Source organism: Vigna unguiculata, chromosome 7, assembly GCF_004118075.2.
Source record: "Vigna unguiculata cultivar IT97K-499-35 chromosome 7, ASM411807v1, whole genome shotgun sequence".
NCBI classification, from domain to species: domain Eukaryota; kingdom Viridiplantae; phylum Streptophyta; class Magnoliopsida; order Fabales; family Fabaceae; genus Vigna; species Vigna unguiculata.
In genome coordinates this window covers 12,307,338-12,326,706 of record NC_040285.1, presented here as the reverse complement: position 1 = coordinate 12,326,706, position 19,369 = coordinate 12,307,338, and the positions used below count along the sequence as shown (strand labels likewise).

The 19,369-nt window shown below is 32.5% G+C and overlaps 1 protein-coding gene across 2 annotated transcripts; it reads left to right on the top strand.

The window, feature by feature from the left end:
* Positions 1 to 3,845: 3,845 nt before the first annotated feature.
* LOC114189514 lies at positions 3,846 to 7,761 on the top strand. 2 transcript variants are annotated; one of them, XR_003605687.1, is made up of 3 exons: positions 3,846 to 5,101; positions 6,924 to 6,983; positions 7,084 to 7,760. XR_003605687.1 is itself a non-coding variant. In XM_028078098.1 (2 exons), exon 1 carries the CDS (start codon positions 3,951 to 3,953, stop codon positions 5,097 to 5,099), a length of 1,149 nt encoding a protein of 382 aa, XP_027933899.1. In that variant the 5' UTR covers positions 3,846 to 3,950; the 3' UTR covers positions 5,100 to 5,101; positions 6,924 to 7,761. The 2 variants fall into 2 exon arrangements, 1 of the variants encoding a protein (XP_027933899.1); XM_028078098.1 differs by having other exon boundaries at positions 6,924 to 7,761.
* The last annotated feature ends 11,608 nt before the right edge of the window (positions 7,762 to 19,369 follow it).

Genomic DNA, 19,369 nt, shown 5'->3' with positions numbered 1-19,369 from the left:
GATGGTCACATATTTGTTTACTATCAACTCGAAATCAAGCATTTGCTAAGTTATTAGCACAATTGATCAAGTTAAGAGCCCACTTCCCAGATTATCCAATTAAGAAAATTCGTCTTGATAATGCTGGTGAATTTACATCTCATGCTTTTAATGAGTATTGTATGTCAATTGGAATTGAAGTTGAACATCCAGTAGCACATGTTCATACTCAAAATGGACTTGCAGAATCATTGATAAAACGTCTAAAATTGATTGCACGACCTTTACTTATGAAAGCTAATCTTCCAATGACTACTTGGGGATATGCAATTCTGCATCCTGCAGTATTGATTCGCATCAGACCAACAAGTTATCACAAATACTCTCCTTTACAGTTGGTTTTTGGTCAACAACCAAATATTTCTCATTTAAGAATTTTTGGGTGTGCTGTATATGTCCCAATTTCCCCACCAAAAAGGACTATGATGGGTCCTCAAAGACGTTTGGGAATATATGTTGGATATGATTCTCCATCGATAATAAAATATCTTGAACCATCAACAGGTGACTTATTTACAGCTCGATTTGCTGATAGTCATTTTGATGAATCAATTTTTCCAACGTTAGGGGGAGAAAGAAAGAAACTGGAAAAAGATATTGGTTGGAATGAATTATCATTATCTCATCTTGATCCTCGTACAAAAGAGTGTGAACTAGAAGTTCAACGGATAATTCATTTACAAAAATTGGCCAACCAATTACCAGATGCTTTTACTGACACAAAAAGGGTAACTAAGTCGCATATACCCGCTGCTAATACTCCAATCAGAATTGATATTCCTGTTGGACAATCTAATATAGCAAATGAATCTCAAACACGCCTAAAGCGTGGTAGGCCTTTGGGTTCCAAAGATAAAAATCCTCGTGTGAGAAAAAGGAAAAAAAGGCAAGATGGCCTAATCGAGGGGGTAAAAGTCCCAAAAGATTCTTTTGACATAATCAATGATTCGGTTCCAGAAGAACCTCAGGTACCTGAAATTGTTGAAAATGATGAGATCTCAATAAATTATGTCATGAATCATAAAATATGGAATCGAAATAAAGTCAATATTGACGAGGTTTTTGCATATAATGTAGCAAAGGATGTCATAAGTGACAATGATGATCAAGAACCAATGACAATTGAAGATTGTCGGCAAAGAAATGATTGGCCAAAATGGAAAGATGCAATCCAAGCAGAATTAGATTCGCTTGCTAAACGAAAGGTTTTTGGACCTGTAGTTCGCACACCTGAGGGTGTAAAACCTATTGGGTACAGATGGGTTTTTGTACAAAAACGAAATGAGAATGGTGAAATTGTTAGATACAAAGCACGGTTAGTTGCTCAAGGTTTTTCACAAAGACCTGGTATTGATTTTGAGGAGACATATTCTCCAGTATTGGATGCAACAACATTTAGATATTTAATTAGCCTTGTTGCACAAGAAGGTTTGAATTTGCACCTCATGGATGTTGTTACAGCCTATTTGTATGGCTCTTTGGAAAATGATATTTATATGAAACTCCCTGAAGGATTTAATGTGCCCAACAAAGCAAATTCTAAAAAGGATTATTCAATAAAATTGAATAAGTCCCTTTATGGATTGAAACAATCAGGACGTATGTGGTATAACCGTCTAAGTGAGTACTTATTAAAGGAAGGGTATAAAAATGACCCTATTTGTCCTTGTATTTATATGAAAAGATCCGAGAATGAATTTGCCATAATTGCTGTTTATGTAGATGACATAAACATAGTTGGAACTCCTAATGAGCTCACAAAGGCAATTGATTGTTTAAAGAAAGAATTTGAGATGAAGGATCTTGGAAGGACAAAGTTTTGTTTGGGATTACAAATTGAGTATTTAAACAAAGGTGTTCTTGTACATCAAGAAGCTTATATAACGAAAGTGCTTAAAAAGTTCTATATGGACAAATCACATTCACTATGCACTCCAATGGTGGTGAGGTCATTAGATGTTGATAAAGACCCTTTTAGACCTCAAGAAAAAGATGAAGAACTACTTGGTCCTGAAGTACCATATCTTAGTGCTATAGGAGCACTAATGTATCTTGCTAATTATACTCGACCCGATATAGCATTTGCTGTAAATTTGTTAGCAAGATATAGTTCTTCACCTACAAGAAGACATTGGAATGGAGTAAAACAAATACTCCGTTACCTTAAAGGCACTATGAATATGGGCTTGTTTTACCCAAATGATTCAAAATTAGATCTAATGGGTTATGCAGATGCAGGTTATTTATCAGATCCTCATAATGGTCGATCACAAACAGGATATTTGTTCACATGTGGTGGCACAGCGATTTCATGGCGATCTGTGAAACAAACAATAACAGCAACATCGTCAAATCATGCAGAAATTTTAGCATTACATGAGGCAAGTCGTGAATGTGTTTGGTTAAGGTCTATAATTCAACATGTGCGACAAACTTGTGGTTTATCCTTGGGAAAAATGAAACCAACAACGATATATGAAGACAATAGTGCATGCATTGCTCAATTGAAAGAAGGATATATTAAAGGAGACAGAACAAAACATATTCTTCCAAAATTCTTTTTCACTCATGATCTTCAAAGAAATGGTGATGTAGAGATCCAAAAGATTCGCTCATGTGAAAATCTAGCAGATTTATTTACAAAGTCTTTGCCAAGGAGAACTTTTGAGCAATTGGTTCATAGGATTGGACTCCGCCATCTTAATGATGTAAGTTTACATGAGGGGGAGAAATTAGAAGATGCAAAGAACAATATTATATAGAATGATGTACTCTTTTTCCTTCACTAGGTTTTTATCCCAAAGGGTTTTTCCTAGTAAGGTTTTAACGAGGCACATTCTTTTATCAATGGACACCCAAGGGGGAGTGTTATGAATTAATGGTCGTCCATTGATTTATACAATTACTCATATGATTGATAATCATATTATTCATTACTCTTTATGATGTAATATTTTGTATTTACTATTTGATTTTATATCCTTTCTGGGTTACCATATTGTACCTATAAATAGGACTCGTCCTATCAGTAATGAGACACACATAAAAACAGAAGTTGCTCCCTACTCTCTCATTCTCTATTCTTCCTCTCCTTTGTCTCTCTTATTACCTTTATTTTATAACACAAATCACTATTTTTTCTTTTATTTCGCATTGGCCCATTAACGATTTTCCGAAAAATAACTATCATTAAATAAAATAATAACAACTAAAAATAAAATCTAAGCTGAAATAATAAATAACAACATAAATTTAACATAATCAAATCTAAATCACCATAATAGGGTCACGAAATTAAATAACAAGGAGATGAATTAAAGTACCAATATTTACATACATTTTCTATATCAAAGTAGTGTTTTTTTAGACTAAAATATTCCATTGGTCCATGTTTTTGTTTAAAAATCTTAATTAGATCTATAGATTTTTTTTAGTCTATTAGATTCATATTTTTTAAAATGTGTAACAATTAGATCCATTCTATTAGTATGGTGGTAACGATGTTAAAGATGTGTCATGTATCAGTTCCTCATTTTTTTGAATTTTTATTTTATTTTTCTTTAAATTTTATTTTAAATTTTTAAATTTTTTTTTTAAATTATTCATATCATGTGTCACTTCAATATTATACCACATGTCAAGTTACTAAAATGACATGTATCAAATCACTCTCTATATATTTAAACCTAGTTGTCATGCAGTTTAAAAAGATATGATCGTAAGTGAGACTAAAAACTATCTATGAATTTAATTAAGATATTTGAATGAAAACGTCTATAAAGAAAGTATTTTAACCTTTTTTATACTACTGAATAAAAAGAAAGACGAAGATAAAAAGTATTTCTTAGTTTATGTTCTTGCCCTGATCCTATAACGGGGTTTAAGATTGGTGGCGTTGTTGAACCTTAGCCATGGAGTCTCTCCCTGGAATTCACCACTATCACATCTCACTCTCTCACTCACCACAACGGAGTCTTAAGTTCTTGCATGCTTCTTCATTTTCAACACCCATCAGAGCTTCATCTTCAGCCTCACCCAAACAAAACGCATTTCAGAAACCCCAAACCCCCTTAACTCAACTTCTGAAAACCCTAAAACCTCTTCTCTCTCCTCTCGTCAAACCCACCTGCATTGCCATAGCCGCCACCGCATTCTCCTTCATGCGCCTCCACCCTACCCCCGTTGCATCGGCGCTTCCACATGCCCCTCCGCCACCCTCCTCTGCCTCGGAAATTCATCCGGACGATACTGCCCCGTTGAAAATTCTTCCCCACTATACGGCAGCGTCGGAAACTCTCCCCGACGACACTGCCGCGTCGGAAATTCTCCCCGAGGACACTGCCGTGTCGGAAACTCTCCCCGACGACACTGCCGCGTCGGATATTCTTCTCGACGACACGGCACCGTCGGAAACTCTCCCCGACGAGAGCGCGGCCCAAGAGCAATCGAGCGACGACGTCGTTGAGCTTGAGTCCTTCCTACGGACAAAAATCAGAGCCAGCGAAATCGACAAAGCGCTCCTCGTCCTGGACCGTCTAATTGAACTAGAACCGGAGGAGCTGGAGTATCCGTTCGTGAAGGCGCACCTGCAACTCCTCAACGGTGAGCCCGAACTCGCCTCGAAGGGGTTTGAGGAATTGCTTCAGAGGGATCCATTCCACTTGGAGACGTATCGATGCCTGTTAATGCTAATTTCGGAGACGAGTGCGCCAACCGTGGAGCTTCTGAAGAAAATCGAAGAGGTCGTGAAGGTTTGCGCGGAACAAGAAAGGGATTCCGATGTGAGAGACTTTAAGTTGTTGATTGCACAGATAAAGGTTATCGATGGGGATTTATATGATGCGTTGAAGGTGTACGAGGAGCTTGAGAAAGAAGAACCCAAGGATTTTAGACCTTACTTGGGTCAGGGTATTGTGTATACTATGCTGAAAAAGGATGATGAAGCTGAGAAGCAGTTTGAGAAGTTTGGCACGCTTGCTCCCGAGAATCATCCCTATAAGCATTATTTTGAGGCCAATTCTAGGATTTTGGAGACGGGACTACTAGACGCAAAGAGCTAACGGTAATTTTCTTTCATCTAGAAAATTAAGGAATAGAATCCTTTCAATGATCCGTTTATCTTGATGAATGGAATTAGTTTAGGTGGTTAGTGGTTTGTTAAACACTGATTATTATACATATTGGTAGTGTGGTTTAAGAACTGGGTTATTTGTGCTCGGGAATAGAACTGGCTTGTGCCTTAGTCTATTTCCACTTTCGGGATCATGGTTTAATAGTTTTTCCTCCTTGTGATGTGATGTGCCTTTTGAGAGGTGTAGGAGCCTGGATTCCTTATATAAACCACAACACTGATATAGATACTCGTAATAATGTAATATTCTATGCTGGGACTCTTCTGGGATGGAGGAGGGTAGGTTTTGAAAATAGTTTTTCCATTGAAATTAAATTTGTTAATCAGTGTACATTTGCAATCTGGTGGAGAATGACACTTGAAAGTAAGAAACTGAAATCTCATTGTACGTGACTAGAGCTTACAATGAAAATTAAATTTAATGCACAATACTATATTTGGTGTTGTTGACATTTTATTAGATTTCCATTTAGCACGGTGCTATGATCTTTTTGAATCCAATTATGCTAATTCTTGTTTTGTATTTTTATGGTGGGTTATCTTTCTCAACTTTGTGTTTCTTGATGCTGTGTAAATAAGTGTACCAGTCTGCTGGGTGAATTTTGCTTACGTAGCTCGAATAGATTCGACTTGTGTCATGTTGTTATTTTAAATGTTATTACAAACAGTATGTTACTGGAAAATCATTTAATGGTGTTGCTTGCAAAATGAATAGTGGAGTGTCTAGTCTGTTTAAATCATTTATCTGCCACTAGAAACTGTTTCTTGGTCAGTGACATAGTAACATGGTATTTGGTAATTTCTAAATGAAAAAGTGGAAGAACTGAATTAACATATGACAATTACCTGGAATCAGGGTTTTCAAATTAGTATATAATCATATGCTTACATTGCTGATAATTTGTAAATGAGAGTGTGTAAAACTGGTTTGTTTTGAATGCTGGTTTTAATTTATGACAAGACTGGTTGTTGGTAACCACCTCAATCTCTTAAGTCTTTTCCTAATCTTCCTGCAACCACATATGACATTTATAAAATATTTGGATAATGGATTTTCTCACCTGCTGGCCTTTTCCTTTCACTACCTCTCTTGAGTGTTCAAGAGTCATCATCCTCGTAATTATAATTCTTTTATCCTGAAGGGAGATGCTTTGTCCTCTGTGATCAGAAAGAAAATAAATACATAAGAAAAAGTGTGGATGAAAGTAGAATAAAGTGGAAATAGTATTGATGATCAATTATTGAGTATAGATAATTGATTATGGAATTTCACATATAATAACACTGATAATCAATTATTAGTGAACTGAATACATGATTACATGTCAATCTTCACTAATATCAGAGAGGCAACACATCTTACTTTTATATTTGTTAACCAACTTATCTCCAGACTAATTACACTTATTTCTTGGTTATTCCTTCGCTACCCAATGAAACATTAATTTCACAAAAAAGAAAAGAGAAGAAAAGAATTTGAGGTGTTGTCTCTTCATTTCTTGGGTATAACATTTCTTTTTCTTGGATGGGCTATTTGGGATGTGGAGGTTTTGGGGGTTCCTACTTCCTGTACCCCGGACTTTTTGAAATACCCATTTTACGCTTTTAGTTAATAATATGAATCGAACTTTTTTCTTATTTTGTTCTTCCCTTTCTTTGTTCATCCTCACATCGTCTCCCCTCCTGCATTATGCTTCTGTATCGTTTCCCCTTCCATCTTTATCACCATCTTTCCACTACTTGAGCTTTGAAGGTTTCGAAGCTTAACCGTTCAGAGAGGGAGCTACAAGGTGCTTGACCATTCATACCACAGGTATGCTGTTTTTATTTTTTTTTTCGTTTTGTTGTGTTATGACTTAGGCAATGGTGGTCGGAGGTTTATTTAGGATTTTGTTAATTTTTTGAGAATGAAGAATCCGAGATGTAGTATTGCTTACAGATCATACATGCCTGAAGTCTCCGTATCCAGGAAATGACTTCCGGATAGAATAGGGGTGTTCTGGAAAGGGAAATCTATAATTAATTATCGGATTAGGTGATCCGCATTAAAGAATTTTATTCCCGGAATGAGGAATTGAGAATATGTTTTCGGATGCAAAAGTAGTTTTTGCGAATCCGGAAAGTGTAAACTTATTTTGGAACCTTTTATTTTTCTGTTCCGGAACCACCAAGATTGTTTGTAGGATCTGGTATGATCTTATGGAATGAGTAATCTGGAGTTGGTTTTCTTAATGGCTTCGGTTGAGCAATCTGGAATGCTCCTTCTCCACCGCATTTACCTTGATAAAAGGTGGTCAAATGAAGGAGATGCAACGAAGGAAGTGAAGAGAAGCACTTCTAACGAAGGAGTTGCGATTCCTCTCAATCAACACGCTTTACCTTATCCTAACAAAGGTCGTCCAGCAACACAAAAACAGCAGAGGTGCAGGGGTTTACTGTTGCTTGCTCAATGTGAGTAGAGGATGCACGATCTATGATGTCCAAACACGGACATGATATGGACAAAAATATGAAGATGTGGCAAAATTAAATTAATATAGGTCACAGACATGATAATATATATATTATAATAAAAAAATAAGAAAAACATTTAAAATATCATCATGTTTAAGTTTCATATTTGTGAATTTTTATTAAAACTACATTTTTTAATTTTGGTTCATCAAAAAATAAACTAGCAGTACTAAGAATTTCATTTTCATTGTTATCCAATAGAAAGTCATTCCAGGAATATCACAGTTTATAGTTTTCTCTTTCTTGTATGTTGAGGAGTTTTTAGAGAAAAGACAAAGATTATTATGGATAAATATGAAATTCTTCACTCTTTTAGGTGTCATTCTACAAATACTAAATTTTTTGCCTTTTTAGATGTCATTTTATTTATTTTTAAAAATGTGTAAAAGAGTAGGTGTTTCGATTCTTTATTTAAACTTTAATTTTCTAGTTAATTTGACCTGATACATTTCTAACAATAAATATGTTGTTCCATTTAAGTAGGAGATTAAATTACGCAATTTTAAATTTAATATAATAAATAAATTATAAATTATAAAATTAAATTAAATAGTGATATATCCTAATTAAAAGCGTTAAGAAAAAAATCATACAAAAATGCAAGATTTTTTCGACTTTATCAGAGTCTATCTTATACGCATTGCAAATACTTTAAATTGCACACATAGCAAGTACTTCAAATTATATATAAAAAAAAAAGCTATTTTAAAGTTACCTTTCCAAAGCTTCCTTTTCCATTTCTTCAGACTTTCTTTATCCTTCTCTGCGTTATTTCTGCAATTGGATCTTCTCTTCTTTGAAGAGCTTCTTCCAAGTTGCAAGCTGTATTGCGTCTTCTCTCGACTCGAGCTCTCAACTACGGTAAATATTTTTTGTTTCTTCTGTTTCTATAATCTGTGATTCTTGTGCATCATTTTACTCTAATTTATAGAGTAACTTATTCTAAGAAGGATATTGAAATATGTTTGTTCTTGATTTTTTTTTTAATTGAAGGCATTGAAGATTATGTTACTTTTTTTTTTTTTTTGGATTTGCCATTATGTTCTAATAGATACGACTCGTTTTTTTTAATTTTTTGGGCTCGTCATTATTTTCTACAAAATGCGAATCGAAATTGGGTGTCCAAATGGAAAAAAAAAAGTGTCTTTTTGACGTATCCCATAACTGGACTGCTTCTAGTCCAACTGAAAGCTTGGTAGAATGTGTATATTAACAAGTTAAGAGGGTGCAGGAGAAAATAATAGGGTGCAGGAAGTAGGATCCGGTTTTGGACTTAGTTAAGTCGTCTTACGGAGTTCGACTTTTGGAACCCAATTTAGAATAAAGATTTATATTTAAGTGTATATATATGAATACAAGATGCTTGCTATTAAAATTAAAAGGTGGGTTGAATCGTGCTTCTAATTTATTATTTTTATGTAATAACATGTTAATAAAATAGTTTCATAAAAGATAGTTCTAATATACTACAAATTTTAAAGGAAAAACATTTCATATAGTATTTGTTTTTTTATTATTTAACAAAGTCATTAACATTTCTCGTTTAGTTTATCATGGTAGTTCTATGTTAACCAAACTCACGCGTTGGTTTGGATCTTGAACCTACTTGATAAACTTTTAGTCGTATAAGATTTATGTTAAAAATCAGTTTTCTTACAAATGTAGTGTAGAGACAATCTAGGTATCAATCTAAAAGATATGACAAAGCAAATGAGTAATCTGTTAGTGAGTGTGATCTGATTTGTTTTGGAAAACACATGAACATTAGTCTAAACTACCTAAATTTACTTTATATATAGTGCAAATGATGTATACAATTTCTTCCTAAAACATAAAACTGAACTAGTGCAGAATACTATGCTAATCACGGTTTTAATATCCTAAATGCATGTGTAATGAATGAAAATTTGATACAAATGCATCGACAAATGATATTGAAGCTGTTATGAATCTTAAAACTACTTAAACGGATACACAGATGTGAAGAATTAACAAACTGTTAGTCGATTTTTACAATATAAATGATATGAACATATTCTTAAATAAAACTAATGATTTGATTTTTACGATGTAAATGATATGAACATATTCTAAATGCTAAAACTAATCAAAATATCCAACTCACGCTGATTTACATTACGAAATTCACAAAATCACTCGCGAAGTAAAAATCTATTTAACTAAGCTATGAACACTATAAAACACATAATTGCTCAACTTTGAATTTTTCATTTTCTGAATATAGAAACCAAATTATGAACACAATCACGTCTTGATAGTAATCCTAATTCTAACCTAGTCAACTAATGAGATTACCGACTTTTAACGGAATTAGCTTCCTAGTTCATGTCTTGATGTTTTTTTCTTCCAAATGCAACTTTAACCAATGGACGTGTTATATGAATACTAAAAAAACAAAAACTAAAGAAAGCAATGGAACAGTAAAACTACCTATGAAAGCTGTCAAAATACCAAAATAGTGTTGAGTTTTTGTTTAAGTTTGAATTGACTTCTACCTGAGTTACTTTGCACATTGGGATATATGTAAGGTCACTTTGTAATAACCAAACTAGTGTGATTATTTTGCACTCACACTAGTCTAAAATAATCTATTTTACTTGTATAAAATCTACAATAATATGGGATGAATGTTACAATTTGGTGAATATCAAAACTATTTTATCTTTTGTACCTACTCAACCTATATTTACAATATTATTATTATTATCGTTAGGCCCAATAAGCATATATATGAATGCGAGATTAATATGTTATATTAACATCTCTGTAATAAGGGCATATAATGTTTATAAGAAATATGTTATTATTTGTGATATTAAAGATAATTTGTTAACAATAACAGAACCCATTAATATGTTATTGGTAATTCTAGAAAACCTATAAATACATCCTATCACAAGAAATATGGGGATCTCATAATCACTTTTATTTATATATTCACTCAAAAAATCATTACTTATCTGAACGTTGAAGTCTTTGTAGGTAGACTTCTCCCTCGTGGTGAATCAAAGCTTGACCACACTTCAACAATTATGTCAGCCCACTTTAGAGACATCTCAGTCAAATCCAGTAAGAACATTTGGCGCCTGCCGTGAGGCTCAAACAAAACTTTATCTTGCTTCTACATTTTATACGATCCTTAAACAATATGATGATTTATTGAGATGGACAATGGAAATAGTCCATCATTGTTGACAATCGTATCACGTATGCTACAATGAGCATTTATGGTCAAAATTTTGCAATGTCTTTGTGGAGTACTTGACACCCCATCTCTTCTCTACATTAGTATTTTATTATATAACATCTTATTGAAAATTTGTGCATAATAGGGTCAAAACAAATTTTTTCCATTGCTTTGAAAATTCATGTCTCAATAAGTGCTGCAAGTTCCAATGATGGTCACACTAAGAAGAAGCAAGCCCAAGAGCACTCTAGTCCAAAGGCCAGAGGTAAAATAGTTTTGCAACTACATCCTGAGTACCTTACAACTTACATGGAAAAAGTCCTAAATACTTTACAATCTACTTGGTAAACATCCCAAGTACTTTACTAGTTTCCGACCATGAACTTACATGGAAAACACTTTAAATACCGTACGAGTGTCTGACTATGGACTTACTTCAAAAACACTTCAAATACCTTACGAGTGTCCAATCATGAACTTACTTGAAAAAAAAACTCTAAGTACCTTATGAAGTGTCTGATCATGTGAATTACTTGGAAACATCCAATTACCTTATGAGCGTCCAAATATGTGACTACTCAGTAAATCTAACGATGAGCATCCAAATGCGCTATTACTCAGTAAATATGAGCATCAACATTTGAAAATTTTACTACCTCGGTAAATACTAGTACAACTTTGGAATTTTAGAAAACATTAAGAGCAACACATAACTTTGGATGAAAAACAATCTAAAAAGTATTTCAAAAGCGTTAAAAACAACAAATAATTTCGGATGAAAATCCATTTGAGAACTACTTCAAAAGCATAATGTAAAGATATGTGTACTCTTTTTCCTTAGTTTGGATTTTTTTTCCCTAAATTAGATTTTTTACCGAGCAAGATTTTAACAAGACATATTCTTCTAAGATCGGGTGCACGAGACATTCATAAGCTACAATTAACGAAGAATGATAAAACTCATTCATTTGTCAACATGGTCCATCTACACCTTATTTTAGGCTTCTAAGCTAGGGGGCTTATGTACATACCCTCAAGATATTATGAAATATCTACAAGATATTTACTATTAATATCTTTTTATATAATAACTTATTATCATATTATGTTACAACTCTAAGATATTATATAACAATTTATTATCCAGTATCTCCAAGATATTGTGATATAATAATTGATTAAATAATATCTTCAAGATATAAGACTTGATTATCTTCAAGTAATAGGATCTGTTATATATATATATATATATATATATATATACTTATGGCCTAGGAAGCCTATAAATATATGTTATCATAAGAAGTATGGCAATTTAATAATGACTTTACTCTCATATATGCACTTATCACCTCTTACTAACTTGAGCGTCAAAGAGTCTTAGCAGGTGAACCTCTCCCTTGTGGCGATTCAAAGCTTGGTTACATGTCATTAACCATGTTAGCCCACCTCGAAGGCTACTCGACTAAATTCAATAAGAAGCCCATGTCATGAAAAATACTGCAAAAGTAAGATGCACGATTGAGCTGGATCTTATATAAGAAGTATGGGAAAATACCCGTGTAATGAAAAATACCCCAAAAGCAAGAGTAACACGACGTTATAACACACGAGTATTTAAAAAAGCAGGCCTAGTATGGGGGAAACTCACCAAAACTCGGTAAATATGAGCCCAAGCACTAAATGATGTGAATACTCGATAAATCTGAGCCCAAGTGTTTGATATTGTACTACTCGGTAAATTTGAGCCTGAGTGTATGATAATGTGACTACTCGGTAAAATCAAGCCTAGGTTTCTAGTAATGTGACTACTCAGTAAATTCGAGCCTAAATTTCTGATAATGTGACTGCTCTAAGCCAAAGCGTCCAAAAGTGTGACTACTTGGTAAATCCGAGCATGAGCATCCACTCGTGACAAACTTAGGAAAATGTGAATATAACTCAAGCGTCCAAAACGTGACTATATGAGTTTGAAAAAGTGACCAACTTGAGAAAATCCAATTATAAATTAAGCGTCCAAAAGTGTGACATAAGTGCCTGGAAAAAAGTGAACTTGAATACAACTCGACCATGAGCTAAAAGTAGCATACATCTCGACCATAATCTAAAAGTAGCATACAACTTGTCCAAAAGCTAAAAGCAACATATAAAACTAAGTACAACTTGACCAAAATCTAAAAACAACATATAAACTCATTCATTTAATAACTTGGTCCACCTACAAAAGTAATTAACTTTTGAGCTTAGAGGACTAATGTACCTACCCGACCTATATTTATAATATTATTATTATTATTGGCAGACCTAAAACAACCCACTAAGCATAGGATCCAAGTGCAAGATCTATACAATATATTAATAACCCTAAAATAAGGGAAGGATAATGTTTATAAAATATATGATATTATTTATGATATAAACAAAATCTATTAACAATAACACGATCCATTAACATGTTATTTTTAAACAAAAAAAAAAAAGACTAAATACATCCATTATAGGAAATATAGGGATCTCATAATGAATTTTGTTCATATATTAATGAAGGATTGACCCCAACTAAGGATGGAGGCACATTCTTAAGAAAACTAAACGTGTTTAGAAAGGAAGTTCACTAATCCTTCATCCTTTCATTTGTGTTTGTTGTTTTTAATTCCCTAAGTTAACTTAGTTGAATCAACCTTAGTTGACTTGTTGACCTTTGACTTGTTGACTAGAGTTGACTTGACTTAAGCCAACATGTTAATCTATGTTTATTTGCTTTGTAGATTAATTAGAAGTAAGAAAACAATGCTAGGTGGTGCGTAGTGATTGGGGAGCATATATGATGTGGAGGAGAGAGAGTAAAACAAAGGTATAAAGCATAAAGTAAAAGGCATAAAGCAAGTGTACTTATGTACCTTTGATCTCTTTTGTTTTAAGCACACTTCGGCCACTTTTAGAGACATATGAGACACATTATTGGTCTCCTTTAGTACTAGAACGAAATTAGCTTTGCACACACCATAGTTAATTCTTTTGTCTTCCATTTTGTAACCTTATTTGACCTAGTTTCTAGAAGCTAGGGTTAGGTTTTTGTATAGACATCCTTAGGTATCCTTTATTTGCTTAGAGGCCCCTAAACTCTTCTATTTAAGGGGTGCTCTACCACTTGTACAAGGGTTGAACATTTTTAAGTAAAAACACTCTTGTGTCTCAACCATTTGTGAGAGTTTCCTCCCAAGGGAGTGAATACTTTTAAGCCTTATCTTGCATAACAAGTGGTGGCACACATCCATTCATCTTCAAGGTTGTCATGGCTTCTAGCCTAGCCTTGTAGTGGTGTGCTTCTCATATTTTTACCATTCCTTTCCTTTTGATTTTATGTTTTCTTCTTCCTTTAATTGTTCTTAGTTTTCTATGGTTTATGTGTCTTCCATTTCCTTTTTGTTTTGAATCAATCCATCATCTTCTTCTTTTGAGCTTTGTGAAAGGAACCTTCACATCTAGATAGCATGCTATCTTAATGTCCAGTGAGGATTTCACTTAGCTTTCTTAATCAACTCACACCATATTCAATAATCTTAAAAAGAAACAAGATAATCATTCATCATATACTCACCCAAGAAACCACTTGCTTACTTAAGCGTCGAAGTCTTTGGAGGTGGATTTCTATTGAGTCCATCTTCTAGCAAATATGCCATGCACATGAGAAGAAGTAATCCATGGAGGTTATAGGCATGAAAGTAAGGAGTAATGGAGAGGAAAAGAGGTTTGGTGATGGTGATTTCGTGAGGTTCTCAAGTGAGGTTAGGCAAACAATCAAGGAAGTAGGTTATAGGAAGCCACTGAGGGGAACTCTAACCTAGGTTGATTAAGAAAAGGAGAGTAGTCTGGAGTCATCTCAACAACATAAGTCTATTGTATTCATGAATGAATTTACAAGACCTAGATTGTTCTATTTATAAGAGAAAAGCGGAGCAGGGTGTCTCCAAAAATAGGAGAGAAAAGTGGTCTAGAAGGATGTATTTGGAGCCAAAAAAATTGCATGCTAGAAGTGTGACTTGCCACCTAAGCCAATCACATTCTCCTTGTCGTGTGATGCCTAACGATAAGCTTGATCTCTAAGCTTTATGCAAAGTAGGTAAAAACTTAATCTTTATGCGTCTCATTCCTCGGTCTAAAGTACGACCCATCTCTTCTTGGTCCAAAACACTTTTAGGCCCATAAGCACATCTTGGTCCAATTACATGGCCCAAAGAAAACTCTATACTACCAGGCCTAGAATACAAAGCCCAAAATTAGACCATAGTCTTATATTTACAATCAAAAAGTTCTAGGCTAGATCTTCATATCCTCTTTAGTCTAGATGAACTTTAACTTGGGCATGTTATGCTCAAAGGAGACTCATTCTTCTTGTATCCTCCTAATTATAAATATGTCATCAACTCCCCTCCTCGTGATGAATCAAAACTCGATCACATTTAAGCAAATAGGTCAGTCCACCTCAAAGACATCTTACCAAATTCGATAAGAACAACATTGAAAACCAATAAACCATTATGGGCAACAAAAAATTGGGAAATAACTTTTCAATAAACAAGAATGTACAACTCTATAGTTATATAATTTGTCTATCACATCAAGCATATGGAGGTTAAAACTCAAAGTGTGTTGCATGAAAATTTATGAGTGGGAAGAATTTATGTATAACTTAAAATATCTTTGTTGGATATGAAATCATATAATTACTTGTTAGATATGTATAAGCCATGGGAAGGAAAAATATGTACAAGAAGTGTTTGGTGAAAACAACTTAAAGAAAGTTTGCTTACTGATTTATTAGAACATTGATCATTATATAGAGTACAATGTCTCATCATAGAGAGAGAAAAATAAAATCTAATGAAACATAATATTTGATAATAATAAAAAAAATCAAATATATGATATCTCTATAAATATAAATAAAAGTAGAAGATATATAATATTTTTATCATTAACTTTCTTTCTATATTTTTTTTTCTATGAGATTATGTCTATCACAATGAAGATTGAAGTTACACATACAAATGAGATTTATGAAAGGTGGTAGTTAAGTCATACTTTATTCACATGGTTGTAAAGTGGGCTTTGGCATGACTTTTTGGATGATTATTAAGTATTGGGTGTTATTGCACTTTAAATACTTCCCTTTGTATACATGCATATGCATAGTTAATTTTATTTAAGATTTGTTTGTAAATGAGTTCAGTTTCTTGTACTTATATACGAGTATAGATATATATTTTAAGTAATTATTATAAAGTAAAATATATATTAAGGAGGTATTAAAAATACTTTTGTGTACAACTACAATTAAACTTAGATTGGATCTCAAATAATTATAATTTTAAGATAGTTTGATTGGACTATAAAAATTATTATAAATTTACTTTTTTTTTAATATACCCTAATTTAGAGACATACTATATTTAAAATTACAAAAATGGGATGACAAAAATTACTTAAAATTTAAATTTATATAAAATTATGAATTATTAATCTATTTCTATAATGTTTAAATATTTTTGAATAGGATAATTTAATACAATATTATTTTAACATTACAAAATACAAGTTAGTAAAATATATGTTCTCAATAAAAAAATATAATTTAAAAAATATTATTAGAAAGCTTACTTTTTAATGGATGGTGCCAAAATAGAAGATAAGAAATTAAATCGATAGATAAAATATTTTGTATTCGTGTTAAATGTCTTTAGGAAAAAATAAGCTATCAACCTCTCTATTCTAAACTTGTGTGGTGTATGGAATTATAAGTGATCGATGGATTCTACTTAAGTTATTGTTACTCATGTTCAAGATATTGAAAGATTAAAAGTTTTAGTCTGATCAAAATAAATGACTTCAAGTAGAAAGAAGATAATATTATAATAAACTTTAGAAAGTCAAAATGAACCACTCAAGATAAATAAAAAAATCTTGTAATAAAGATTTTATGCCGGAAATGAAGTGGTTGTAAATAGATTAGAGGAGTTAAAATTAAGTTATTAATTAAAACTTATGGTAGGGAGAGAATGGTGGGTAACTTCCTTTACTTAAGTAAGAATTTTTGACAGTGTGATACTAAATAAAAATGTATGTTTTGTTTCACCAATGTAATATATATCATTTAAGAACATGTTGTTAAAGTCATTTCCCTAAACATTTTTTTCAACTCTATATGAAATATAGGTATTAAAAGTATTAGGAGCTCATTAATGGTAAGAGTGTAATGCTATGGTTGGATTTTAAGTAAGAACAAGAGGGTGGAATAAAAAAAATGAAATGAAAATAGGAGAGAAATGAGGTGGACAAATTTATCTTGGGTAGAATATTAGAAGAGTGTAAAAATAAATGAAATAAATCTAAGCATATTTTATATTTTATATTGATTACAAATTTAAATATTTTCTTCTATTATTTTTTTTCTTAAAATAATTTTATATTTGTTAAACGGCTCATTTTTTTTTCGAAAAACGATAATTAAAAAAACATATACATAATTTGTAAATGTAAACTGCTAATCATATAAAATTATACAAAAACCATCGATGTTTTACTCATTCTTTACGATATTGGATTCAATTGCATTTTACAACCGCAATGGTGAAAGATAAAGTTATGGTACACAACTTATTCCATTGCATTATTTATATTTGTTTATCTTAATTAAATATTTGGATCCGGATAACAAACAAAATTTTTCAAGCAAAATGATCATATTTTGAATGGTGTTTAAATTTAATTTGTGCATAAAAACTATATGTTGAAGGGGGAGGTTTTTATTTGTGATTAATATATATAGGTACAAATATAGATAAAAACAGAGAAAAAAATAAACCTTGTAAGTCACATCAAATGAACTAAACAAGTGACAACTCTTATAATGTTTGTAAAAATCACAAGCTGAAAGTCATTTTTTGTAAGACATCTTCTACAACTAAAGTGGGATAGTAGGTGGTGCAGAGGTGCCCAGATTGAAACTGAATGAATCTTTTATTTGTAAAATATAGAGACAACATACTTTCTCATTTTCTGTCTTACATAAGTTAAACAACCTCTATGTTTGTATTTCTAGGTTTCTTTTGTTTGTAAAAGGTTGATACAACCCAAGTATTTTTTTATTCAATTAATTTTTTATTGTTCATTTTATCTAGACTACTAAAAGTTCATATTTCTATCTTCTTCTTTTTCTTTCCACTTCATTCATTCTCAAATCAACCGAAATAAACACACCGTAAGTAAAAGACCGGTGTGTCTTAGGTAGGTGTTGAAATTTATGTTAAGGTGGTGTGTTTTATTAGCTTTGTATGGCAAATTGGGTAGTATGAATCAACCCAATTGGGCTTGAGGATAGATCAGGAATGCAAATCAAACCAAATTTGATATGAATTACATCATAGCTCAAATGGAGAAGGACTAATGCACCACTTTGCTGTAATTATTTTTATTTTTATTTTTTAAACTTATTAGTTTTTTTTAAATATGACCCAATTCATTGTAAAATTGGCTTACCAAATTATTTTTTGGTTTAATCAATTAATGGACTCTGGTTTAGTTTTATTTCAAGTTGTAATAATGGCCCAATTGCAACTTAGTCAACCTTTGGGAAACCAAGATGATGCCTAGCTGAATTATTTTGGGTGACCTTTGGGTTGCCATACTTTCAGTTACAATCAGCAATTAAGTAGTAGGGTCATTAATAATTTTAAGTGGAATGTAATTTTAATTTGTGTCTTTTGTAGTTCCAGTGGTTAAAGCTTCATATAAGCTGAACCATTTTTATCAATGAAATCAAGTTGAGTTTTATTCAGAAAATATTAGAGTTTTATCTCTTCTATCTTAGTGAAACTAATTCTCCTAAGTTCTTGAGTGATTCAAGAATTCATGAGTTATATCAAAGGTCCTTTATCCCTTTGTGTGTTTAAACTCTTGGGCTTATCTTCCATTCTTGGAAGCGTGACGTCTATCAATTTCTGCTCCATCTTCTTATCTATTTCCATTTTCTGGTTTTAAATAATTTCTCAAATTTTGTGCTTATTAGCATTTCAACCTAGATAGATCCATAAAATGAATCCACCCATCTTGATTCATACCATTTGGTATTCAGAGCCTGGCTTACTAGATTTGGAATAACAATGGAAGTTTATTATACAAGGTAATTAATCGAAGGCCACCCATGTTTAGTTGCATTTGATTACGGAAGCGACAACAATGTTGTGAGCCAAAGATTGTTGGAGAAACTCTAGTTACCAACAAGCTTTCATCTGAATCAAGCATGGATCAAATTCAGTACAGGGCAATGTGTGAAAGAAGTATTATGTGATATTGCCCCCATGGACTCTTGTCATCTTCTTTTCGGATGGGCATGGCTTCGTTTCAAAATACTCAATCTTGATGAACGTTCCCTTTATTTGTGGCATGAGGGACATAAAATGAAGTTGAAATTTATG